The following is a 27,861-nucleotide window of genomic DNA, read 5'->3' on the forward strand; positions in this document are numbered from 1 at the left end:
TTTTATCAAGTGCAATATACATCCAAATCCAGCCTTCCCTTATGGTCTGTTGAGAAGAGATCAGGTGGAGGAAATCCATGCTCCTCTGGCATCTAAAATAACCTGGAACAGCAAATGTTCTGCTAACCTCAACTGCTAAACTACCTGCGGATTGAGAACTGATCCAAACACTGTCACTTAGAACCAGTTGGCTCTGACACTTCTGCTAGACAAAGTATTTTTTTCCTTAAGATGCACTAGACAGACTGATACCTCTTTTGAAGTGCTGCAGTGCTTCCCTCCATGCTGGAGGTTTGGAGAGGTTTTGTCCTCAAGTCCCTTAAACATCAGAGATTTTCAGTGGCAAATGAGTGATGATTAGGCATTACCCCTAAAGGATAAAGGCAGTGAGGCCACGGGGATGTTCTGGCTAAAAGACTGCTGTTCTTGATAGTGATGGATGGGATTCTGCAGCAAGAATGGGTTATCCAAGGGTAATACAGCCAGAGGGGTCATCACACCAACAGTTGCTTTTTATGTCTAATGGTAGAGGAAGCAAAGATGAACAACTGTGAGATGTGAGAGTAACATTCCTGTTTTACAGCGGTGGTTAGGTGAAAAAGCAACATTTTTCCTTAAGCTCATTTTGGAGCTGTTATGCGATCATAGAAGAATGAGGAGCTGGGGAAACTTCAAATAGGTGAACAGGAAAAGAAAGTGCCCAAATGGCAAACATCTGTCTTCGTCTATATCTGCCTGTCTGTGCTTGAAATCTTGATAGCTGGGCTCAGGGAAGAACATTTAACTCAGCAGCTAACAAAGTACAAACAAGTATTCCTCACAGCCCTCCTTTTGAGACAATTATTGTCCCAAATCACAAATATTGGAGCTACAGTAGAGAATCCAAAATCATTTAGCGAGCAGAATCAATGTCTGAGCTGGGACCAGGATCCTGGCTTTCCAAACTCCTTTTTGGCTCTCAAGTCACTGAGGACTGTAAAGAATAAAATATGAAGGCGTACCTGCAACAACGTGCAGTTTCGCTGATCGTTTCCAAAGCAATCGTGCCCAACAGCTCCTGAACATAAAAAAAACCCTAACCCCTCCACCCAACCCCAAAACAAAGAACAATTTTTTGTGTCCGTATAACCCCATCAGCGCTCACTTTCGCCCCCCGAGTACCTGCCCGTCTAACAGCCGAGCGCCGCGCCGTGCCCCCGCGGCTGTTCATCAGAGGGGAGGCATGGCAGCGGTGCAGCCCGGGGATGCACAGCGATACGCCTGCGGAGCTTACAGGGGTAGGGAATAAAACAAAAATTCCCTCCGGAGCCCCGCGGGGCGTCCGTGCCCGCACCTGCGCCCGGCGCGCCCCGCCCGGAGCGGCCGCGCCCCGCAGCGGCGCTGCCCCGGCGGCGGGGGGCGCCGCAGCCTCCCGGCCGGCGCCCGGCCTGGCTCGGAAGTGCCGGCAGGGAAGCGGCGGGGGCGGCCGCCGGGGGCCGGGCCGGGCTGTCAGCGCGGCGAGGGGCAGCGGTGGCGGCGGGGGGAGCGGAGCGGAGCGGAGCAGGTCGGAACAATAGCGGGTGGAGGGGAGGGGGCCGGCGGCGGCGGGGCTCGGCACCGGCACCCCGCCCCGGCCGCACCGCCCAGCGCAGCCCGGGTTGCAGCGCAGCCCAGCCCCGGGGCAGCCGCCCCGCAGACACCGCGGAAGGGATGATCCGAACGGCGCTCGGTTGGGCTCGCAGCTGAACGCGCCTCCATCCCTCCCTCCCTCCTCTTCTCCCTCCCTCTTTTTTTCTCTCTCTCTCTCGGCTCTCCTCCTCCCTAACTCACTGGATATTACCAGCCGCCGGGCTCGCCGCCGCCTCTCCCCCAGCCATGAATCCCGCCGAAGGGGCGGCGGAGGAAGGCGCTGTCCCTGACTCCGAGGTGGATGCTTTCTTCCGAACAGGTAGGGGAGCCGCGGGGAAGGGGCCAGGGCAGCGCCGGGCCCTGCCTCCGCCGCGGGATGCGGGGCTGGCGGCTGCGGCGCGGGCACCGCCAGTAGCGGAGCCGCGGGGAAGGGAGAAGAGGGGATGGAGGGGGTCCCCGCCTGCCTCCTTGCTTTGTCCGCCGCAGCCCCTCGGTGCGCCCGTGGCCCCGTCGCCCCTCCCGCCCCTGGGAGGATGCTACCGCAGGGCTGCGCTCCCACCGCCTCGGGAGAGGACCGGCCAGGCCCCCGCCCCAAGCAGGCACAAAAGCCCCGTGGGGATGCTCGGGGAGAGCTGTCGCGTTGTCACCCCCGCGGGAAGCAGCGCCGGCTGGGCCCCGCCGGGCCCCCGCCCCGGGCGGCGGCGGCCACCCGGGTACCGGCTGGTATTTGGAAGCGAAGCTGGCTGCCTGCCCCGCTCCAGCCGGGCGAAGCGCCGGGCGCTACCCCTGCCGCCCTCGGGTGGGCAGTGAGGGAGCGCAGAGGCGCCCTGGGCAGCGCTCGCCCGCAGCCGGCCGGTGATGCTGACCGCGCGGAGACGGCTCGCTAAGTAGCTTAGGGCTGGGTGAGAGCCCTGTGTTTCACTCAACAGATTCAGAGGATGCTGAAGTGCAGCCAAAGTGTAGCTGGACTACAATAGAGTGTAGGGAGCCTTTGCTAATGAAGCAGTGGTTAATTAAATTTTGTGGGCAATAGGTACTCCTTTGTGAGGTGGTGTTTGTGTGGGAGCCCCCAGCTCTGAAATATGGCTTTGCACAGGATAAGCATCTCAGCTGAAGCAACTTGTGGTCTGCATGACACACCCCCCTCTTCTCCCTTGCTCCCTTCCCCATCAAAATCTTAAGAAAGTTTTATAGTCTTGGTAGATTTTTAATTAAAAATTGTAAAGGATTAAGTACTTGTTTCATAAGGGGATTGACCCTTTTGGACTAGGACTGACAGTGCTACAGCTGTTTGTCAAGACTGCTTTTCAGCTGTTTTCCTTCTTCTACCTGCTCATTAGCTACACACAATGCTTTGAGCTCCAGTTACAAAAAAGCGATTATGTAATCACCAAAACTTTAAAGAAGTAAAATCCTGGAGGCCTGCAGCAGCTCCCTGCTATGGTAGACTGCACCCCATTTATGTGAAAACCCTTTGATCTAGAGGATAAGTATAATAAGGTCTGGCTGTGTGTATCTTATGATCCACAAGTCATTAAGCCATAGGATATTTGCCTGTTGATAGCCTACCTGGTTACAAGATAATTTCCAAAGTCTCAACAATGACAGATTTGTTGGAAAAAATAAAAGAAAAACAACCCACCAATTTTCCTTTTAAGAGGAATGTGTTAATTAAGGTTCCTCCCTGCCTTTTCACTCTCTCCCCTCCTTCACCCAAAGCTGAATCATTTCTCTGTGACACTGCCTTCTCAACGTAAGCACGTTACCAGAATTGAATTTGGAGAGCATCAAATCTGTCTAGCTTATATAAAAAAGTATTCCTAAATGAGGGGAAAGCACAGGGAGCCATGTGGCTAGACATTTCTCCCAAGCTGCCTCCTTCACCTTAAATTTCACCTGTAGATCTGTGAACACACTTGTAACCTGCATTATACATTTAGCCCAGAGATTTCAGAGAGTCTCCTAAGACTTCTGCTTCTTGAGGAAACAAAACGACAGGAACCTGGGCTTGGAAGAGATGCCCAGGTCCTATCGTTGCACTGAACCATGAATGCATAGGCCATCCTTGATGGTTGTCTGCTTCACCTTAAGCTTCAACAAAGAGATCTTGTTCCTGTACCATTATGTAGCATCTTGTGTCCAAAATGATGATGTAGAAAAAAACCCCAGACTATTAGTAATTAATTTTGGCTCTGTGCTGGCAACATCCCTGAGAAATGGGAAAAGCATGAGCACAGGTATGACTTGTGTGAAATGACAGTGTTTGTTCTCTGAGTGTTTTGTGGCCCCTTTACTTGTAGGTTTGTGCACTGCTGTTGTGCTGTGTGAAGTTGGGTTCAATGGATGCTGGAGAGAACAGCTGATGTGGGGCTTGGGAGAACAATCATAGCCAGGATACAAGTGACTCCCACACCTCTCAGGCTGACACTAGTGATCCTGTCTGAGTAGGGACTGTCAGATGTGGTCTGATGGGTGATAGCTACAGAGACCTGCATTGACTTAGCATTTGTTATCCCTTGATGCTAGAATTTTTTGTTTCTATGCCTTGTCCTGATTTGTGATCTGGATTTGTCAAGCATAACGATTGTCTTACAGGCTCACATCAAATAAAAAAATGAGTGTATATGGTTTAGGGATTAGCTGCTTTGATAACCCAGGCTTATACTGAACAGCCTAAACTCTTCCCAAATTCACAGTTACCACATGGAAAAGCATGAACTCATAATTTGTTAAAAAAACAGAGTCGAAACAACTAGAGCTCTCCCGAGGCTTTTAGCAACCAGCTGGGCTTTGCACTGAGCCGGGAGGATCGATAGGCTGCTCCCTGGTACCGGCAGAGGAGGCTGATGCTGCGAGTGGCGCCGCTCACAGAGCAGCTCCCGCAGCAGCACCCAAACACTCGAGGTGCCCGTCACTAATCAGCGAGGACCCCTGAGATAGCAGGTTTCTGAGCTGTACCTGGAAAGGCAAACGGAAGAAATTAACGTGAAGTAATAAAGGAAGGTCTGTTCTGGTGCTTACACTGATGAGAACTAGGGATAACTTTTAGAGAAGAGGGTGGATTTAACAACTGTGTAGTTGATGCTGGCAGTCAGTTAAAACCTCCCTGGAGTCAGGCAGGAAAGGGACTATGCTAATTTTCACCATCTGATACGTGCAGTAAGAAATTCAGGAATACTCTTTTAGAGAATCAATCCCATGTAATTGGGTTAAAAACTAGCAGGCAGAGGGACATGAAGGGCAGAAATTACTACTGCCATCTCCAGCTCTGATTTCTAGGATAACACCATCTGCTGAATTGTAGCAGCAATTTCTGCACGATATCTATCACTTCTTTTACTTTTGAGTAAAAACCCAAATCTATGCCTAGGTATGCCTTACCAAGTTTCTTAAGTAGTTTTTTTTTTTTTTTTGACAGGTAAAATATGACCAGGTTCTCTGGAATTCTTAATAGTCTGCATTAAATGTGTACTGAAACTTTTTTTTATTGTGTAGAATAGAATCCAAATACTTACAGTTTCAAACATAAATGAAGTCACTTTTAAAGTCTACAAATAAGAGATATCCCTTGAATACAGACACACAGAAAGCTTTAACTTCCTGCTTAAGGTGCAGTAATTTCTGCAGTGTGTTTTGGACACAGGGGTGACCAAATTTTAAATATTTATAGAGGTCAGTGACAGAACAATTTAGCAAGCTACCAATTACTAACAGAAGTAATCATCAATATTTCTCATGCGCTAGCAGGTACTGTTTTATTTTCTAATTTATTTTTCTGGCACTTATGTATACATAACATTGATTGTATCTGATGTGAAGATGCCAACTTTGTCATTGATACTTGCTGTGAGTGAGGTGAAAATTGACGTCATTCCATCTCCTTTGGATGCGATGAATTATTCTGTTTGCTCTCTGCTTTTCAGCTAGCTATACTTCTAATGTTGTTCATTTGTGCACAAGTGACTGGCAGTTCTGCTGTTAAATAACTTTAAAATGATTGGCATTGGCCAGGCTGTTTGATCAAAAGATGTGCTTGAAATGATGTCAGCAGAGAAGTGCTCCTTGAGGCTGATGGACTCAAGTGTCTCCTTGTAGAGCAGGTAAATTGATTCAATTGAGTTGTCACTGGGATGAGGTGTTTGTGTGATGCCTGGCTTCCTTACCTTGAGACTTTATAGTTCCTAAGGCCTTGTCTGGTAATGTGTGCTGTTAAAGAAGGCTCCATTGCAGAAAAGACTGTCTGGTCTGTCCTACCATTTGGAAAGCTCTTGTGTTCTTTGAGACATCGATTTTAATCAAAATCTGTACCATTCTCTGGAGGCTTTGACCTCTGACCCTGTCAGGAATATGAGTTTTGTTGTTTTCTTTCTTTAATGTCTAATGTCGGTGGTTTTTATTTTTTCATGTGATTGACATAGGGGAGGAGGTGCTGTTTTACTACAGGTGGGAACCCAGGTCCCCCCAAACCTCCCCAGTGTATGGGGAAGGCTGTGTGGCTCTGCCCTGTGTTTGTCCCATCTCCTCCACCTCAGACTGAGGCAAGTCTGCTATTTCAGGGATTTTCATGTAGACATGGGAAAGGACACTTAGGTGATTCAAGAGGTGTTGGTGGGAATGACTGTCCTCTTCCCTCTCTTGCCATGCAGATGCTGCCAAGAAATGGGGCAGAAACTGCTGGATTGTGGGGTCTTGTGTCAAAAAAGAAGGACCTGTTTTTGTCTGATGCTTGAAGGGAGCAATTTAAATGAATGATTTATGTTCAGAGGAGCATTTATTTCCCATACTGCTTCCTTCCTTCTCACATAGAAGTATGTACAGGGCAACAGGGATGATATCTGATAGTCATTTACAATGTGTTTATTCTGGATGAGATTGCATTTTGGTATAGGCCAGTAGAAAGATACTTATTTTTTATTTACTTAATTTGATATTAATTCAATTAATGTTGAACATGATTACTTCCAGAGTTGCCTACACTGTGTTTTTGGGTTGAAACTCTGAAAGAAGAAACGTATAATCCTGTAGTCATCACAAAAGAGAAACCGTCCTGGTGCATGTGTAGACCCTTTTACATGTGGACTTAGATGGCCTTGTGAGTCTTGGAATGGTGACTGGCTTGGATACAAGAGAGCATCCAATTTGGCCAGGCAAATATAACTATCACTCTTTCCTACCACCTGCCTCCCATACTGTATTTTATCGAGTCTCATAATAATAACCTGCTGGGGAAACATGAGGTTTGAAAAATGGGAGCAGCTTTGATGGGTTTGGTGGGTTTTCTTTGCTGTAATTTCCAGGCACACCCCCACGTTAAGAGCCTTTTAGGGAGTCCTCTGGCTGCACAGGTGCTCTGGGCCTCTTGAAGGTTGGGAGTGAAGTATTCTGTTGTTTCAGCTGCTGTGACCTTATGGTCTCTGGAAAGGCTGATTATGGATGTAGAGCAGCTTTATTGCTCCACGGTGACATGTACCATACAGTACCCAGTGGTATTTTAAGTACTTCATAGTTACATCAAAGAAAATACTTAGGGAGTATTAGGCCTTATAAACCCATAGTGCTGTGCCTTTTACAGCTGGAACTTAAAGTTATGAAACGACTTAGAGGTATTTGTGCTTTTGTTTGATTTGGACTGGTGTCCTGCTTTTAATATTTCTTTGGATAAACAACTCCTGTTTTACAGCCTTGCATGGCTCACACACCCTGTGTTTGACTGAAGGGACTCTGCCACTTGGGGAATTTTGCCTAGAGAATCTGGCAAGAATAACAGGGAATATTCCAATACATGTTTTACAAAAGAGAGCTGGATATGAAAAGAGAAGTCAAATATGATTGCCTGAATGGAGAGCCTTAAAGTGTAAAGGACTGTAAAAAAAATAAGTCATAATATTTTGAATTATTTCTTTCCCACTTGCTTCTAGGATGGATTGTGTTACTGCTGTACAGGTCCAGAGAACTTCAGAGGAATTGCTTGGGAGTTTTCACAGATGTAACTGAAAACAGAACTTGGCCCAGGCACTGCAATGGCAGTCGTAAATCTAGGTTTAAGTCAGTCACCTGTGTGATATGTGGCCTGCAGTGTGTTGAAATAGGATTTAGAGCATTTTTTGCTAGGAATGGAGTAACATTTCGGCAAAATATCTAAGTTTTCATGTTGTATTTCATATTTGATTCAGAATGATCCTCGTGTTTGAATCCAGGGCAAAGACTTTCCTCTGTTTATAAGTCATTGTGAAAGTCATTAACCTATGTGGTTACTGTGGATTCACATTAGTTTCAGCTGGTTTTAATTTATTTTATTTTGAACTATTCAGTGAACATTCAAAGTGATATATTGAAACTATGTATGTTCACTGCTGAAGTGTTAAATATCATTTAAAACATTTGTTGAAGTTTAAGTAATTTCTGTTACTTAATCAAAGGCTTAGAAGATAATTCTGTTTCTGCTTTTAAATATAAATATTCATTTTGTTTGCTCATCTTCATTAACAAATGCCTGGAATAAATTGTGGTTTATTTGGGTTCTTTTTCTCTTATCAATATGTGGCTTTCTTACTAAAATTTAGGAGTGTTTTTTGTTTCTTTCAATTTGCACAAAATGAAAACAGTCAGGTACATAGGTCTAATTTGTTACATTTCAACTTCAAGGCAAATTACCTTTAAAACTAAAAATGAAATTCCTTTTCTAATAACCCTAATTATATGAACCAGCATTTCAGTTTCACTGATGGAACAAAACTACCACAATTAGGCAGACTGTAGTTTTTAGTGTAAGGTCACATCATGCTTTGCTGAGAATAATAAGAGGAAATGATCTTCCATTTAACATCTTGGTGACTGGCAGACCAGCTGCTCTGGTCATTTCTTTTAGTGACTGGCCTTGAGAAAAAGGGTGAATGTATGTTGTTTGTGAGAGAAATTAAATTAACCTTGTTACATAATTAGTACCCATGTAGACACGGTGGAGTTTTCAGGTTTTTAAAATACTTTTTTTGGGTGGGGGGAGGGTAGTTTTGGTATGTAGAATTAGCTGTGCTGAAGTGGTAGAAGATATGCCTTATCTTTAAAATTATATTAATAATAATAATAAAAACATAACATGGAAAGATTTGACTCTAAGATGTTGCTCTTTTCTGAGGATTGTGACCCTTTCTTTGCCAGGTGACTGCTTGGTGAAGCAGTAAAGGCAGCAGGTCAGGCATGCTCCAGTGCAACAAAAGGGCAGTAGTTGGCCCGGGTTGGTTTGTTACCTGAAATCAGAAAATATCTATCTGTCTCTATATATGTGTATATCTCAAAAAGTGCTTTGTACAGGTTCCCCGGTAATATCGGTGCTGCTGGCATGGTTCCTGGCTCCTGGAGCGGACCCTGGTGCTCCCGCTGTTTTAGTGGCAACTGGCAGCCTACTTTGGGAGCAGCATCGTCAGCTGGAAACAATAGTGTCTGATTCTTGTTTGTCAGCAGGGACAATAACCCCGCTGATGGACTGCGGCGCAGGAGAGGGGGCTTCCTTTGTGTGGCAGTGCGGGCATGGCAGATGGCTAATTGGACATGATAAACCACGGGGGCAATGGGGGAGAAAAAGGAGATCTGCAGAGATTAGCGGCTTGTATCCCCCACACTACGGAAAAAATGTATTTTAAAGATGTCATCAACTTTAGGGCTTTGCCATGAATATATCATTCAGTAATGAAGAAGGAGGACATCCTAATTAAAGTATTTCCTCGGCTGATGTGAAGCCTGTTTTATTAGCTGGGAGCAAACCCTGTTACTGTATGGGAAGGTAGGTGAATGCATGGCCCCCAAAGGTGCTGGCATGGCACTTAAGAAAATTAGCAGTGCATATTTTTCATTGGTCTTATAAGTCAATGTCAGACTGTTGTGCCAAACAGCATCCAAGCTGAACACAAAGAGCTTTACCAGCTGTGTGTGTTGGGAGTGGAAAGTTGTGATCTACCATAGCTTGACTTAATAAGAAGAGATGTTCCTCAGTGTTGGAGCCTGAAAAGCTAAGTTGATTATCAAAGATCAAATTTATTTATTTAAATATATTTTCTTGGTCTTATTAGATCACACACTATAAAGGCAAAGCCTGAGACCCTTGCAAATGAACTTTTGCTTATTTAAAACAGTTTAGTGAAAATAGGAACTAAAGCCTTGGCTCCAGTTTGATTCCGAGAAGGTGGACACCTGTCGTATGAGGAAGGGCTGAGAGAGGGTGAGAAGGCTCAGAAAAGGATCAGTTGCAATAAGACAGGAAGCATCATTTTTAAAGTAAAAGAGAGTAAGTTCAGAGTAGAGATAAAGAAGAATTTTTTTATGATGAGGATGATAAAACTCACAAATTGTTTGCCCAGAGAAGTAGTGGATGCTCCCTCCCTGTAAGCCTAGATGGGACTCTGAGTAATTTGAGGCAGTGGAAGATGTCCCTGCTTGTGGCAGAGGTGTTGGACTAGATGACCTTTAAAGGGCCCTTTCAATCCAAACTGTTCTCTGATTCTAAAGTATCCCAGGTTGTTTTTGGTATGAGATGTGTAGGTGTAGCTGATGGTTTCAGCGGTTTTAGGCTGTGGGCTGTGAGCCCAAAGCTGTGTCCACAGCCTGGCAGCAGAAATCAGAAGTTCGTCCTAATAATTAGATTAATTTTAGTTCTTTTTTTCCTCTTGCTGCCCCCTCCCTCTCCCCAACCAGTTAAACAACTTTGGGAGTAACTCCAGAGAGGAGCTATAGGCAGTAAGGCTGAAAGTAGGGGTCACGAGTTTTCGGTGGCTGCTGCAGTGAGCAGCAGTCAAGGCACTGCTGGCTGTAATTCCCTGTTCTGTAAAACGGTATCAAGTGCCTAGAATACTTTGCTATTTTAGTGTCTCCCATAATAATAATGTTATGGCATATAACAGATACATTTAAATTGTAGTAAAAATAAATCTGCGAGAGGTTAAAAATAATAGCTAGCAAGAAATATGCAGTTCTCTGTGGAAGCAGATTTACTTGCTGTGGAAATATCTGGACTGTTTCTTTTCAGCTGTTTACTACTGTCTTTTCCCACGGGACAAGTTTAGTGGAGACTCCAGATGAAAACTTTCAGCAAGTTGCCTTTGGTTTTCAGCAGGCCATTCAAGTGCTGTACCTGTTAGTCTGCACAGCTTTTGAAGTTGTAGGTGCTTGAGAGTATTCAAAAGATCGTGAGTGAATGCAATGAAACTTCCAGTTGGGTTGTCCTCCTGTAGGACCTACGATATTGTCATAATATGATGGTTCTCTACCAGGGTTTATTATTTGTTGCTGTCTCAGCCACTGATTAGTTCCTTCTGAAGCAGATCCTGCATGAACGCTGAACAAAAAGATCCTTGCCATTGAGTGCTTATGACAAAAACTGTCAAGTAGACTGCCATTTCATTTAACCAAAGATTCATGTTTTGCTTTTGTTTTTAAACATGTCTGAAGGACAAGTCTGAGGAGTTGCAGAGTCATGCACTGGGTGCAGAGCAGAAGAAATGGATGAGAATAAGATACAAGCAGAAAGATGAGGAAGAAATGAGAAAACTGTAGGGAAAGCATGGAAGAATGCCATAAAGTTACCTAACAGAGCACTTCAGAACTGGAGGGCACTTGGCTGAGAAAGGGATCACAGCCTGCGTCCTCTGTGGAAGGGAAGCAGATGTTGTCAGTGTGGGGAAGGTCAGAAGCCAGAGGAAATCACAGGAATGAAACAATAAGAGGTTTGATTAGAATTGTAGCTTTTGGGATATAGAAAGCCAAAGGTAGATTTTCTGACACACTAGAGAAAAAACAGCAAGATTGCCTGCGTACATAGTGAAAGGAAGGAACAGGCAAAGCCTGTGCGTGTTCCATGCTCAGACTGGGTCAGGCATCCATAAGAGCTATGACAAAGCACAGGAAAAGTAGCGAGGTTTTCTCTTCTGGGCGTCCCTCACCATTGAAGACTGTTATTATCACACTGCAGTCTTTTAATAGTGATGCACCAGATGCCTGCCTTGCTTTGATGCTGTGAAGAGAAGGCATTTCTATATGAAGTGAAGATACAGAGCCAAAATCCTTGCATGTTCTGCTTCATGTTTAATGCCTCTTGCTCACAGAAACATTTCATGGAGAGCTGACCTCCTAGGATCTGACTGCCACTCTGTTTGCAGCAATTTAACTTTCCTGCTCTGCTTTTCTGTGCCGAGGCAGAGAATTCAGGAGTGATGCTAATTGAGTCAGGCTGAAGCATTCAGATAAATTTAGTCTGAAGGAGGAACTCAGGCCTACCGGGTAAATAGTAATGATCTTGTGAGCTTGAAGAACTTAGATCTAAGGTGTGCGAATCTCCTGTTAACAGCTTGCTCCATTCAACTCAGTCCTGCTCCAAAGTGTGCTGGACTGTTAAATAGGTCAGCTATCTCTTACATATTCCTGCTAGTCTGTAACCTGTCTGCTGCTTCAGGTTGTTTGTCAAATCCCTAATGAGATTGTCTTGAACTATTTGAGCCAGGAGAAAGTTTTTAAGTGTCTTGGTTTACAACACCTCTGATGCTAAAACTGGAGGGGAAACCCTGTTGATTGGATGAACTTAAATCAATTGAAAATGATCCATGTGGTAATGGGAGTTTGTAAAAATAACACTTCCCTAAGAAGTGTTCCAGGAACTGCATTTAAACCTCCCTAGACATTACTTTTCCTTTTGGTGTGAGGACACCTTGCAAACAGTGGCTCAAGCAGGAGCCTGAAACAGTTCGATTCCAGAGAAACCAACTGTAGCAATCTATTTTTCAAAGGTTATTTTGATGAATTGGATTTTATGACCTGATCTGAACTGGTCTTGAGCACCATGTGTTATGTTGTTGCACCCACAGGAGTGTCCATGTGTGCTAACCTGCCACTGCAATCCTATTTGCTTGCTGTGTCAGGCAGTACCAAATTATTCTCTCCGTTCTCAGTCCTACTTGTCCTGTGTACCAGTCGTGAAAAGTTGCAGATCTTCTGCTGAGGAAAATAAAACTTGTTACATTGCAGTTTCTTGGCTGTCCTGTTTCCCTTGAAGCACTGGCAGTTGGGGGTTGGGTCTGGCATCTTTTATGAAACATTATTATGCCTATTTTGACTATATTTAAAACATTATTTTAAAATCCTCTATGACCACAGATTTTATGCAAGAGTTTACATAATATTCATCCTTAATTTTGTTACAGAGTTACAAAAACTATATTAAGACCTTAAAACACCAAACATCCAGACCTCTCAACTACAGTGAATGAAATTTGAACCTTGATCTAGAAAGCCAGGGGCTCTTGCAGCATCAGTCCCTGATGCCTTGTCTGGACAGGTCCTTGCAAAGCTCCTCTTAACATCAGTGGCACAGGAGCTTTACAGTGGGATTTTGGCAGGCACCAGCCTGGGTTTGTACTTCCTTGTAGGAGGCATTCAGCATGTAGGAGTGAATATAAACCTTGTATTCAGTCTCTCGAAACTGTGTCAGTATTTCGGTTGTATAATTCTACACAATATTTCAATTGTGCTGAAGTAACTTGAGTTGATTCTCAATCCAGGAGCAAACGGAAAGCTGTGATGGATGGCCTTGGATTAGGTATTGATGCTCAAGAAAACTAAGTGACACACTTTTACACATGGATAAGTAAATGAATATGTTAATTTGTAAGTTTAGAACTTGTCATGGAGGTTTTTATCATACCGAAGTCCTGCTGAGACTCTGCTGACAAATGGGATTTTAGATAGAAAGCCTCCATGGATGAGTAGGTGCTAATGGCTCTCTTGTTGGCACCCATCCATTTGAGCCCCTAAGTGGCACTTAGATATTAGAAGTGCACTCTTTCTGAAGTTAAGGCTCGAGGTTCACAGTTTTGAAGCTGTTGGTGCAAATAAGGCAATTCTGAGCAATTTCTGGAAAGGAAGGTTGCATTTCTGCGTCTTGCCCAAATTCCTCTTGGGATAGCTATATTCTTGTCTTTCTTTTCCACATTTCTACTCTGGTTATACTTTGCAGTGCATGAGTAGCTGCTTGACTTTGACTGCATGAATTGCTGCATTTTCATTTTGAGAGGTGATTTGTATGTGTGACTCTTCCATAGGGCTTCGGTGTCGAGATCATATTTTTAGCACCTCTGCTTGTCTTTGCCCAATGTCCCTTGCTTGAGTCAAGGTAAAATAAACACAGTGTCTGGCAGCTGTGTCAGGAACAGCACATGCAGACACTGTGTCCAGGCACCCCATCCTTCCCGGCTGCTGCCAGAGCCGTCCGGGAACACACGGGCTTCCCCTGCGTCACAGCCCAGCCTCCGTGCCTAAAGGAAACCTCCTTGGATCTTCAGCTCTTCCTGTCCAGCTGCACGTGGCTCCAGCATGTCACAGCTCATTGTTTCAGATCTCAAAGTGTGCTGCGCTCTGCAGCACGAGAGGAGCTGGACAATGTTATTTTACTATCATGTTATTGTTATTGAAGAGCTCAATAAATGGTTAAGCACAATGTGTTGGTCAGACAGCGCTTCCCTACTTATGCTGATTGATAAGAGGCTTGTGAGAGAAAACCTGCCATGAAAAGAAGGGGAAAGGCAGGCACTGATTGTGCATCCCAAATCAACGGGTGCTTTTTCTGGTGCTGACTGGAATTGAGTTTCCAATATCTCAGCTCTCTCCTGCTGTTTTGTGTGTCATGTTCCTATAGGGTTAAATTAGGATGCAGCAGCCAAGTTGCAAGCTCTTCTGACAAGAGCTTCAAAAGTTACAGATGCAGAAGCTCTTCTGACATGAGCTTCTGCATCTGTAACTTTCCTGAGGCTCCCCAAGGAAAGCATGCTTTTCCCAAGGAAAAGTCTGGCATGCTTTATCTGACAGACAGCTCAATTGATACTTATAAAGGTTTACTTACCTGCTGTCAGTGCATCAAGGTGCAGCCAGAAACGTTCACCCTAAAGTTGTGGGTATCCCCAAGTTCCATTTACAAGAATTCTATTTCATTTGCAATAGAAATGCCTCAGCAGTAAGGCAATAAGTGGGCATAAAGTGGTGAGGAGTGCAGCATCCCTGTAAGGTGAAACAGTTGTACCTTTTTGGATGGGAACCATAATCTGGAGAAGGGAATCCAGGCTTCTAATTTTATTAATCTCACTTCTTCTGATCTATGCCAGACCAGAAGGTTCCTCAGTTATTCATGTTCATCTTAAGTATCAGTTATCCCCTTGCTGTGAAAACAGATCCATTGCAGAACAAGGATTTTTTTTTTTGCCTTAGAGTAATCCTAAAAGAAAAGATTGCTGCTGTGAAAGGTAAAGCTCTTGGTGTTCTTGTTCTGTGTTCCTCTTGTCATCATTAAAGCTTCTTGTGTTAGACCGTGAGCAGCCCACATCATCACCGGCTTTCCCTGCTGCTGGAGCCTGCAGTGAGACAGTAATCCTGCATTTACCATCACAGTGTCTTCACATACAGTGTGATTTTACAAATCTAATATTATGTTTCTCTGCAGGAACAAGAGCAACAACAAGCCAGCTAAACAGCAGTGTTAGCAGAAGTAAGCAAGTATTGTGCCATCTGACAGTGCTGGACAAACAGCAAGCTTATTTTTGCTGTATAATACCAAGGTTGTAGATAAGTTTAGGACAATGTAAAATTCTGTAGATGAAGACCCTACTTCTGCTCTGGCCTGCTGGATGACACTAGGCAATTAATGTTGCTTTGTGCCTCAGTTTCCCTATGAGAGTTGGGTAATTGGCTGTGAACAAAAAGCTCTGTAAAATAATAACACTTAAAGCAGTGCATATGGCAGTTACAAACACAGAACACTGTCATCATCTCCACTCCATAAATGTGAGGAACTGAGGCAGAAAATGGTTTGCCAAAAGCTATTGATGTAGCTGGGGCAAGAGTCCTCATTAGACCTTGGGAGCTGGGGGCTGCCTGCCCAGCCTGCAGGATTCGTGGTGCTCATGGCCCTCCTGCCCCTGCCACCAAGCACTGCAGCCTTGGGGGAATGCACAGGACTTCAGTGTGGGCAACAGATTCAGGCCCATTCCTTTCACTGTTTCTGCTGAGTGAATTGGAAAAGTAATGAAATGGGTTTTATCTAGGAAAATGGTTTGAGAGCCCTCTGTTTTTAACAGTCATCTGCTAAATAGTACAAAGAATATGGGACAGCACTGTCCTAATTAGTTTTCTGTCAAAAATTAACAGCCCTGGAGTTCAGTAGGAAAAGATTTAGGCCAATATAGTGACTTTGAAAAATTCACAGGACTTTTTGAATGTGAGTTTGAAGCTTCAACATCATGGAACCTCCTCTGAGCAGAGCTTTACTCTTCATATAAAACATTCTCCCACTTTAAAAGCCTGCATCTCAGTGTAATTTGAATCCGTCTTACTTTAGGGTATATATTTAGTATCCAGCTGATTTTTTCCCTCTAAAGTTCTTGGATAGCAAGTCCACTAGGAAATCTCAGCATTGCCAAACCATTTTAAGACATTTGGAACTTCAATTACCTGCTGAACTCTTAAAAAGTAATTTGGTAATGAAAGCAGTGAATGCATTCTGCAGTGTTTAAGGATTGCTTACAGAGATAAAATGGTTTTGGCTGTAGGTCAGATAAATACTTTTATGATGAAGCATATGTACAACCAGTTTTTCTCCTTTTTTTTTGGATGATTCTGAAGAGTCTAATCTTTCAGAATATCCCCAACAATATTCTGGATTACTAGACCTTGTGTTCTTAACTGAAGAGACGCATTTAGTATTTTGCACCTAAGGAACATCTTTCATCTTCATGTACTTTACAAAGCCAAATATTTTCTGTTTAACCAAACTTGTGTGAAACAAGAAAATGTAATTTCCCATTTTAGAGCTATGTTAGGCAGCAGCAGGACATGATCTGACTCTTAAGCCAGGCTGGTAGCAGAGATTGCTGGAAGATGATATGGGATTGCATGCCTAGGTGAGAAACTTGGGTAACAGATTCTTGGAGTCTTGCTATGTTTGACATTGGCTCAAATGTGATCATGGTCACAAATCTGGTGCCTCTTGTGGGTGAACAAAAGAAGGGTCCAAAACTGTCTCCCACTCTGGGTTGCAGATTATGTTTGCATATGACTCCTTTATGCATTCTGCCCATGCCTGGGAAGCCAGACAAGGGCTCTGGTGCGTGTAACCACAGCCAGCATAGAGGAAGAGAAAGATCTGAACTGCTTTGCTACCATGCAGGTAACACACAGAGTTTTTCTTGTGGGAGAGAAACTTCTCAGCTCTTCTAGTGTGGTTCCATTTTAAAATTCACATTTCTGGAATTGGGTGGTGAAAGAAATACCCACATAGCTCTAGTCTGAGAGATGATTGAATTACTGTGGGATGCCTGTCTTGGTGTGTGGCTCTGTAGTATTAACAAGTTTATCCAAAAATGAAGAATTTAGTTGAAAGATGAAGACCATTAGTACCAGAATTTGGGGGGGGTGGGCAAAGGAGGGGGAGGTTAAATTGTGATAATGGAATCTGAAGCTGAGTTTCTGAGTTTCCTGTGAATCATATCCTAACTTTTTACACTCCATAGTTTATCTGGGACACTGAATGTAGCCTCATTTGCCATTTTTTTCCCTGAACTACATCATCTACAGCTGTGACCAGATGTGTTACTTGGCTTGCAGCTGAGCTGGGCTCAAAGACTTTGAACCCAAGCCAGGCTTAAAGTGCCTGGGCGCTGTCCCCACTTCTGGGGGTTGGTGTCTGCAAGCGTAGCTGCAAATGTAGTCCTTCTCTAACCTAAATCAATCAAAATGATCTGGGTTAAAGAAAACCCTCCATGCTTTTAAATAGAAAGCCAACCTGGATCATTTTGACACAACCGGGTTAGGGAGTGACTGTGCGCAGATATAGTGACAGATTGGAGGGGCAGAACCCAGCTCTGCTGCAGCTGAACCCTGACTGGGACCACAGGCCAAGCAGCACTGCTCTGTGAGAGCTCAGGAAGCTGTCCTGACTTTTGTCCTGTGCAAGTCTTGTGTGTAGGAAATTATGAAATAGGTTAAGGGAGAGAAATGCAGCTGGTGTTTCCCAGTTTTAGCCTCTGATGGCCAGTTTGCTGCCTGATGCCATCTACTGTAGATGTATGTTCCTGCCCATGGGCCTGGTAATGGCTAGGTTTTCCCTATAGGCAGTTTACAGGAACTGTAAGGTTCTGCTAAACTTGCTTTCCCAGGTGCTTGCTTTCCTGGGCTGTAAGGGAGCTGCTACCCAGGCAGTATTTTCTGTATAACATCAGTAATTTTCAGATATTTATGCACATGCGTGACGCACACGTAAACTTGACATGAGAGATGCTCTGTGGGTTTTCACAGCATTCTAAGCATGCTGATAAAAGGCAGATACAGCAAGACTTTCTGCAGAAACTGAATGAAAACATTTGAGATTTTAGTTCACAGAGGATAGTATGAAAATCTCTTGGACAAGTTTGTAAGTGTGTGTGTGTGTGTGTGTTTGACATTGGACTTGACAGTGATCCCATTGATTTCTGCTGGGTTCAGACTCAATTACTTTGGTTTAACATCAGTGCATTTGAGCGTTGAGTTAGGCCTGCTGAAAGTATGGATGCTCTCTCTTTCCTCTCAGGGAATCTTTTGGCAGTGGTTATGCAGGCCATGTCCACATGCTATGACCTGTTTGTACAGCAAGCCACCACTCTATTGCTTGCCTTTAGATATTTCAGATACCTTCAGCTATGAAAAATCATTTTCTCACCCTGTCTTCCCTCCCCAGGAAATACAATCCCCTTGTTCTCATAGCACACACACTGAATGATGTGGTCCAGCTCCTCACCAGGGCATTGTGTTTTTGCCACCATGTGACTTGTTCTCTTTCAGTTTCTGGTGGAGGCGACAATAGGAGACTCCTGGTTTTGTGTGTAGACTCCTTCAGGAGAGTTGAGCATCCATATGAACAAACAGAGGGAGCCCTGGTGCAGTGAGGTGTGTGTTGCATGGCGGTGAAGAGAGATGGCTGGGCCATTGGCTGGGGTAGTCCCCAAAAACCAAGGCCCATGTGAGTGACTTCAGTAGTCCCATCTGGTGCATGTTGCAGGTGTGTTGATGATGACTTGTGACAGCTTCATGTCCTGTAGCCCTCAGGCTCAGGACAACCAGAAAGAAAAGACTTTCCCTTGTCGGTGATTATTTCCAAATGCATTCACAGCACAACACTGTGCTTTCTCCAGCTGTCTGAGGCGAAGACTTGACCTCTCCTTTTTTCACCTCCTGTGACATTTACTCATAACAAACAGGCCTAGATGTTGCAGAATGTTTTTCTGGGTCATTGAAAGCATTGTATGCTTGTCCTTCAAAGAATAAACACAACATCTTTCATCTCAGCCCATTAGCTTGTTTTAGTCTTTTAAGCCCAGTCATTTTGGGGCCTTGAGGGGATGCTGTATGAGGTATTTGGACAATACTCTCAGGCCCATGGTGTGACTCTTGGGGATGGTGCTGTGCAGTGCCAGGGGATGGCCTTGATGATCCTTTTGGATCCATCCCATCTCAACTTATTCTGTAGTTCTGTCAATGGGCATTATTCATATGGGAGAAATTAATTGATTCATACTGGAAGCACAGTTCCTCATGCACACACTCCCACAGGGCTCTAGCATGAGGCAAAGGCCATGAGTCCAACGCAGAGGGTCAGCTCCTGTGCTGTGCGATCTCTTCAGGGGGGTGGGGTACAAAATCCTGCAGCAGTACTTGCGTACCAGTGGGGCTGAGCTGTCCCAAAACAGTCTGACCTCAGGTGGTTGCATCTGGCAAATCTCCAATTTCTCCTGTGTTATGAGCATGTGCTCCCAGCTCTCCGGTCTCCTGTTTGCAGTGCTATGTGCAGAAACAAGTCTACATGCAGCCTACATGTAGACTTGGAAACCTTTTTGCATGAATGGTTTGTCTGCACATCTGGAAATGAGCTTGATTGACACAAAAACACAGGAAAAGCTGCATCCCAGATGCTTTTGCTATGATTTGGTAGTGTTTTCTGTGAATACTTGGCATTTATAGCTCTGTCTGGTCTCCTTCAAATCATATACCTGCCTGGAGGCTAGGACCCTGTGAGCTCATGGCTTGAGCAGGAATTGGCTACCTTCAGCCTTAAACACTACTCTTCTGCAACAACTGTCTTTTATTTGTAGAATTTCAGTCCAATTTCATGGTATGCAGGCTGTTTCACTTACCATTTCCCATGCTTTTTCCATGCCATCTCTGCCTCTCAGTGCAATGGTCTCCACATAATCTCGTCCTGAAAATTTTGGTGGTAACAATAAAAATGTCCATGTGTGTTGATGATTTGAGGAGAAATCTCTTCAGCTTTTCTTAGAAAAAAAAAAAGGAAAATCAGATCATTTGACCTGTTTGGACAAAAACACTAGTAACTGAAAAAAATTGTTTGAAAACTACCTAGAATATTAGAATAGAAATTATTAGCTAATAAGTACTGTACATTTTCCAACAAAAATATTACATTATCTTTGAGAGCATGGGCCACTTTGGTTATTTTTCTGAGTCAAATACATATTTCATAGTGAAAGGAAAATTTTGCTGAAAACTTGTTTAGCCCTCCTCCTCCAGCTATTTCCTTAAGCACCTCCTAAAAGCCATTGTTTTCATCCCCAGTAAACTACCATGTTTAAATTCTTTTTTTCAAAATGAGGTCCAATAACAACAAACAAACAAGCAGGCAAGCCTGTGACCTGCATGTGCCAGAGTTAATGGAGCTGTCAGCTGTGTTCTTGCCATGGTGATTGATGGGTGCTCTGATGGAGTGGCCTCTTCCCTCTCTTTCTGTCTTGTCTGCATGTTAATGTCTCCACTCACTGAATAATGATTTACTTTAATACAGATTTGTCTTATTTTTGTTTCTGAGCACTGGCAGGGCCAGGGTTATGTCTATGTTTCTCTGAAACACCTGTCATGCTTCTGGCCAGGAGGAATTTTACCTGGAGATGAAAATGTCCTTGTTTTGTGGGAGCACCAACCAGTAAAACAGTGCCATGTGATATTTCAGTGAATCTGCAGATTTGGTACCAGGGGTAGATGAGGTCCTTATCTTGGATTGCATGCGTATGCCTGGTGTTTTCAGGTGGTTTCACTGGGACAGAGGTGTGTGTTTGAGGGCAGGAGGGGCACACAACAGGATGTTGGTGAGCTTCTTGCAGGACTTCTGCCAGGCAGCTTGTGGGGGGACACTCCTGAAAGTAGAGTGCGGACAGAGAGATCTGGACCCATCTTGTTCTTTTGTCTCCTGAGCCAACTCGTGATGACCGGTGTGGACACAACCAGTGCAGCTGTATGTGGTTCCCTTGTGGATGTGCTGGCTGAGTTATACCTTACATGATGGATTCACTTGACTTTACACTTTATGTACAGGCATCTGAAGCTCATGTTAACCATCAGAAGCAATGTTTCACTGTGTGGACATGATCCCTTGTGGAAAGTTATCCATAAGGGTGATTTATTTTTATCCATGAACCACATATCTCAAATATATAGATTGCCAGTATTTTGTAGAAAGCTTTAAATCCAAGCGGTCTCAGTGAACTTTAAATCTTTGAATGTTTCTGTTGATAGTTTGGAAAACAGTTAACAAATCTGAAACAATCAATCCCCCCCACTCTTCCCTTGCTTTCCTCCAGAAGAACCCTAATTCTCTACCGCTTCCTAGAAGAAGGTTCTAGCAACATGGGGATCAGTCTCTTCTCCTAAGTAACAAGTGATAGTACAAGAAGGAATGGTCTCAAGTTGTACTGGGGACATTTAGATTGGATATTAGGGAAAATTTTGTCACTGAAAGGGTTGTCAAGCACTGGGACAGGCCACCCAGGGAAGTTGTGGAGTTATCCTAAGAAGTGTTTAAGATGTGTGGATTTGGCACTTAGGGACATGGTTTTGTGGTGGCCTTGGCAGTACTGGGTTAATGGTTGAGCTCGATCTTTGGGCTCTTTCTCAACTTAAATAACTCTATGATTCTAGGATTTCAAGAGCTCAGATCTCTTGTCACAAAGATGGTCCAGATCACTCTTTATTCGCTTCTCTGTGGGATGAGGCAGACAGGCTCCCTGCTGCAATACACCTCCTGTTTGTCCAGCTTGATATTCCTGTCTCTAATAGGGGCATTTACAGTAGGGCCAGCTCAGCACATTATTAAATTTACAAACCCTTGGTTACATTGTTAGTAAGAATAAATATTTTAAAAGACAAGGGCAATTTAGAGATGCTGGGTTAGGTGTAGCAATTTAAGCAGGAAAAGTCAATTGATACTCTGAATAGCATGGGCCAAGACTAGAGATCTAAGAGTATGGAAGGAAGGGGGCTTCAGGGGCATCTGCCACCAGTGTATATGGAATTGGTCCAAACACTGCAAAAGACCTTAAGATATTTGCATCAACTACTGTTGTGTGATTCCAGTGTGTGAGGAGGGTATATGAGAAGTAGGAAAGGCAAGATTCTCACTACCACAACATAGTTCCCCCCATAATTTTACAATTGTAAAAAAAATTATTTTGGGAGTCTGGTGGGTCAAAGTGGTCCCAGGACTGCTGTCCTGTGTAGGATGCTTGGAAATCAATAGATCTTTACGGTTCAAAATTGCAAATACCCTCTCCCTCCCATTTGCTTCAAGGATAAGTCTTGGAATAAAAGAAAATTCCCTGTGTCTGTTGACAAATATTGCAGAATACAGTGTGAATATATAGTGTATTTATGGGAAAACAGCTACAATTTGCATTGTAGCTGCAGTCAATTTTCATGCTATTTGGAAGTCAAAAAGTATCACAGTTCCAGAAGGACAGCAGAGGCTGCAGTTTGCAAGCTCTGCTCCCACCTGCTCTCGTGCAGTATTTATCCACCAAACTGTGCAGAGAGCTGTTAGCCACCAAGGCTCTCGGGGATTTATCTCCCAGGCTGGCTTTGTTTCACTAAGGGGTATGGAGCTTTCATCCCTTCATCAAGCTACCCTGGAGAGGTTTAGTGTTGTGAATATGCCAGTGCATGGTACAGCTGTCATAGTCCTGCTGCTCGAGCAGAAATTTATGGCAAAGAAAGACAGATACATGTGGTGTTGGGTTATGAGACTGACAGATTTGCTGTCATGTCTCATAGCAGTTTAGGTGAGATAAAGCTGTTTTTTATTTATTATATCTTGTCACAGAGTGCAAAACTTGAGCAGAAATGAGGGATATTTAACAGTAAAGGGAGCCTAATTTTCCTATTGGTGTAAATGTGGAATTTCTCTACTGATTACAGATTATTTAAAAAATCATCTCAGCTAAGTGATTCAGGGGAAGAGGACAAGGTACAAGGCATGGACAAGCACAAGCTCCAGCATTCTGGGTATAGAGTCCCAACCCTCACTTGTGGCAATGTGAGCGGTGCTCACCTGCAATGGGTTATCACAATTTTATTGAAATTGTTTTCATGTGTGAATTGTTGTCTTCCCTCCAGCAGCTGTCAAAACCCTCCCTTGGGTAACTTCTCAGAGCAGTCTGATCCTGATGCAGGAGACCACTTGAGCCTGGGCCCCCTGAGAGGTTGTTGTACACGGCTGCTCACATGGGAAGATGTGCTACACCACATGAAAATGAAGCAATTAGAGAAAAACCTGGAAACTAGGTTTTAAGCTAAGATTTTGAATAGTTATTACCAACTTCTTAAATTTTCTGGCCCCTGCTGGTAGTTCTTGAAAAGGAGTTTAGGAACTGGGGCTAGTCCATGTGCCTTTTGTAGTGTTTGTTTTTGGTTTTGGGGTTTTTTTGGTTAGTATTTATGTTTTGAGACCATATATGTGACTATTTGTGTCAGAAGCTGTTGCCTTAAGCAAGCCAAGTAGTGAAATAAAGGTCAGGGGGTTTCCTTCTCTGTGCCTTCACAGTAGGTCTGCATGCCCATAACCTGTCCACTGAATGTGATTTAGGATGTCTAAGAGGAAAAGGATATTTTCCTGTATATGTGAGTGTATTTCTGTCTCTGAAGTAAAATGTGAAGAATTAAAAGGAAAAAATTCATTCATTATGTAATTTCCTCCCCCACTTACTGTATTTCCTTTGAAAAATGTAATCCCTGTGACACTTGGATGTTCCAGTGGATTTGTTTTAAAAATTTTGCAGGTGATTCCAAATACTTAGTACTTCCTTAGTGGAAAATAAGTTTCTAGAGACTTCTTGGCAAATGTCTTTTTTTTTTTTTTTCTTCCTACATCCTGGTCACACTTCTGTCTAATTTATTGTCCAGTTCTTTAGAAAAATAAATGAATCTAGGAAAACTGGGTTTATTTGCCCTGTGCCTGGTTTTGACTTGTCACATGGCCATGACCATAGAGAGAACACTGACCTTGTTGTGACTTAAAGCACCAAAAAATGTGTATCCTTCAGGCTGGGGTGTTTCCTTTGGGATTGCTTAGGAGAGCTGGCAATAGATACAGCCAGGTTTACCCTGGGCATGACTTACATGGACACATTGGAGCACCTTGGCTTTAGTGCAGGTCCTGCATTTACCAGGTTGCCAGGTTGGCACCATGTATTGCTGTGAGCTGTCTTTTGAAACGCTTAACTTCATTCTAGAGAATTGCTGCCAGATGTTTGGGGTTTTTTTTCCCTTACATATATCTCAGTATCCCAACAACTAAGCTGCTCTGTGTACAGATATAAAATAATACTGCTTTTCTGATAGTCATCTAAAAAAGAAACTCATTGTCTTGGTCCAAGATAGATGTCATAAAAAGGAAAAAATATAACCTTCATGATTGCTTAGAAAATCTTGACATTCACTCCATTTTTTAGTAAATGGATTTCTTAATTGCTTTGCCCAGAGAGAAACCAGAAATTGAATGACTGCAATACTTGCTTTTTTTATTATTTGTATAGTTTTGGTACTTCACAAAGAAATATTGGTATTGGGAAAATAAGCTTGAGATGGTTTTTCTTCCTTTTCACCTCTGTATTTATCAAGCTCCTTTGTTTAAAACCTAATATGAAAATGTGTTGAATATCTTCTGGTGCCTTTGGTTCAATCCAGCATCAGCTTATATTGTGCCTTGGGTAAAGTATTTTGTTCTTAGTTTTCTGAAAGTTAACATGTGCTTTACCTGGAGTATGTAATTGATGGTTATCTCTTTTATCCTTTAGACCAGCTGGAGGTGTTAACATCTGAACACCTTTAAGTAAAATATGAAACCTTGTTGCCTCATTCACTAAGCTGCTGAAATGTACAGATGCTTAAAAAAAAATCACAGTATTGCTGAGCCTTTAGTAACTAATATTCCAAGTATCACTAGTTCATTAAACAAAACTATAAACAAGCAAGCAAAAATCCCCACCAGCCCTATTGGGTACCCAAAGCAGCTCAGTTGTTACATGTATCAAATGTGCAATATGTAAGCAACACAAAAAGGTCTTGTCTTCTCCATCATTGTGAAAATGAGTTTTGATAGGAGAGCTTTAGGGGATGCTTATGCTAAAAGTTCCAACTGCAGCTCCTAATATTAGACATATAAGTACATTTTGGACTTGGATATGAATTGAGACTACATTTTGGAACACAGCAACAACACAGCTCTTTTGAGCACTTGCTCAAGACTGTATCCAAGATGTTGACTATAGCTTTCAGAGTCTCCGAGTTGCAGCACAGCTCATACTGGTGTTTACCTGGAGCATCCTTACACCCGTGGTGGGGGCTGGAAGAGCACTCTGTGCTGGTGCTCATGCAGCACAAACAACGAGGTTGTTTTGTCTGTTCTGAACACGCCAAGAGATAGAAATACTTCTGTTCTGATTCATTAAAAATGGTTTGTTGGAGCTTCCACACCAAATAAGGCTGTGGCAGCAACAAAAGGTCAATTTTTCTGTGACTTGCTGTCCGTGGTTGCTTTTATTGTTTATTTTGGTGATCAGGTGCTGTGATAGAGCAGTTCACTTAATGTCTCAGACATGCAGCCTAGAGCAGAGAAAATCTGAGAAGGAAAAATATGTTTTCCCTAAACAGTTTAATTAGGAACTTAGAATGATAAATCTCTGCTGCAGTGCTCTGGCAGTGATGTGTCTCAGACCCTTTTTTTCCCCCCCACTTTGCTCTTCGTGGGGTGAATTCACAAACAGTAAATTGTCAATGGTGTAAGAAGTTTTCACACTTTAAAGAACGAAGAAGCAATACCTTTGTAGGTTTTTAAAATGTTAGTTAGAATTCAGGTTCCTGACACCTCTAGTTAGCTATTTTCAGTAATCCTCCTTTCAGTAAAGTCAATGAGAGCTTTGCCATTGCCTTTGGTAAGCTTAGGTGATTCTGCAGCAGAGAGAAAAAGAGATTCAGTGATTTACTGAAAAAGCAGGTCTGCTCCAACCACCAAAAATTCCCCTTTTCTCTAGTTCCTGATCCTTTCTTTCATTGCTTTTCTAGCAGACATTAAAAGCAGTAGTGTAGCAGCAATATTGAGGCTTGCTTAAATTCACATCTGTCTGCTGACGTAGCAAAGCTCTGTGCCCTGCTATCTGCAAGCTTTTGCCCAAATTATAAAGTGTGCACACACAGAGAGGCTTCCCTCTGCCTCTCCCCAGTGCCATCTGGGCTTTGTGTATGTGTGTGTGAAGTGGGGGGTTTTATGTGGCCTCCCTGTTGCTGCCTGCTCCTGGTGCATGTGGCCTGAGCTTAGTCACACATGGCATGGGTTGGGTGCTGTGAGCCACAGCCCCTCAGCTCTGCAGCTTTTGCCAGGAAAGGGAAAGCTCAGTGTGGCCCTGCTCCATCCAGGGTCAACATCAGCCCTGGATCCTCCCAAACAGTGTGGCTGCTGTTGGGAAGGCAGCTGAAATGTTTGAGCTCTTCGTGTTTTGTGCTCCTACATCTACTCTGCCCTTCTTCCCGTTCCATCCAGTGCACTTTATTCACAGTTGTGCCCCTACAAAACAGCCTATGATAGTTTACTTCAGCTGACTAATTGCTCCTGTCTCTAGTTTTGTCTTCATACCAAGTCACACAGTGCTTTTTAAAGCAATTGAGGACCAAAAAATAAAGCAGAATGTTACAAGAGGCCATTTTCTGTGTATGAAACAAGGGGCTGCTGGTCTGTCCCTCTCATCAGATCTGCAGTGTTGCTCATCCTCCAGAGTACCAGGGCTGCAAAGGTCTGTTCTTGCTCTGCAATGCTTTCTCTCTCTGCTGCTCCGTGCTGGACTGGGAGGCTACAGAAGGGAAGCTAGAATTTAAATTTTAAATCACATTCCTACAAAGTGATGATATGGAAATATGGAAATTATATTTATTTGGTGGTTGTTCTTTGTTGACTATGGCCTTTTAATGTTTTTTTGTGGATTGTTTCTGTTGGGTTTGGTTGGCATTTTTTTGGTTGTTGTTTTTGTTTTTTCTTCTTACCAATAAGACCCAGTTCTGTTTTTTTTCAAATTCTTTAATCTCCAGTCATGCTTTCTTTGAAGCAGAGTGTGACCCAGACTGGACTGCAAAGGCTATTCTTGCACAAACTGCAAGGAGACCACATGTGGTCCCAAACCTCATCTCATTTGAGATCATGAGATCTCACTTTACGCCACACCATCCTGAACTGCAAGATTTACATTAAAGCTGATAAGAAAAATTTATTTAACTCGATTTCCTGCTTTGAAAGTAACTGCATATTTTGCTTACATGGTTTGCCATTGCTGAAACTGTGAGAGAAGCTGGACCTTTCCCAGGGTCCCAGTTGTGCCGCCTGCCAGCTCTGCCAGGCACCGTGAGGTTGGCAGTGCCCTCTTGGGAGGGATGTGGTGCCAGGGCATGCAAACCGCGGTGGGGCCGAGGATCCTGGCATCACAGGATCTGTGGCTCAGGAGCAGCCTGCCAAGCCACTAGGGCCCCATTTTTCTTTTGGAAGAAAACCAGGTTTTTAAATACTAAAATGCTGCATTAGGCAATAGCCTTTTTCTTCCCAGCTCTTGTTGTTCCTGACCCAGAAGGAAGAGAGCCATCACAAATCCCCCTCTCTCAACAATTAACTATTCCTTGGATGTTTTCCTTTTAGGTATTCTTAAATGTGGTCCTCAGATCCTGACAGAAGGAGATACAGCCCAGACAGCATGACAGAAGTTCGTTTAGTCTGAAATAAACTCAATGAAAACTTCCCTGGTTATTCCCTGAAATATTTCTGCAAAAATTACCAAGACTGGTTTTTCAATTGTTAGGATCTGCTATGGTTATTAAACTGTTGCTGTCTCCCATTTAGGAAAGTGACTGGAATATGTAATATAAACATGC

The 27,861-nt window shown here is 43.5% G+C and overlaps 1 protein-coding gene across 6 annotated transcripts in view; it reads left to right on the top strand.

The window, feature by feature from the left end:
* The first annotated feature begins 1,203 nt into the window (after positions 1-1,203).
* Positions 1,204-27,861, top strand: part of KALRN (kalirin RhoGEF kinase) — a 465,987-nt gene continuing 439,329 nt past the window's right edge. For all 6 annotated transcript variants that reach the window (XM_030952836.1, XM_030952840.1, XM_030952837.1 and 3 more), the window contains exons 1-2: positions 1,204-1,277; positions 1,823-1,927. In XM_030952836.1, the coding sequence (XP_030808696.1) occupies positions 1,223-1,277; positions 1,823-1,927 (160 nt within the window). In that variant the 5' untranslated portion in view covers positions 1,204-1,222. The remainder of the gene's footprint in view (positions 1,278-1,822; positions 1,928-27,861) is intronic.

This window comes from Camarhynchus parvulus, chromosome 7, assembly GCF_901933205.1.
Source record: "Camarhynchus parvulus chromosome 7, STF_HiC, whole genome shotgun sequence".
NCBI lineage: Eukaryota > Metazoa > Chordata > Aves > Passeriformes > Thraupidae > Camarhynchus > Camarhynchus parvulus.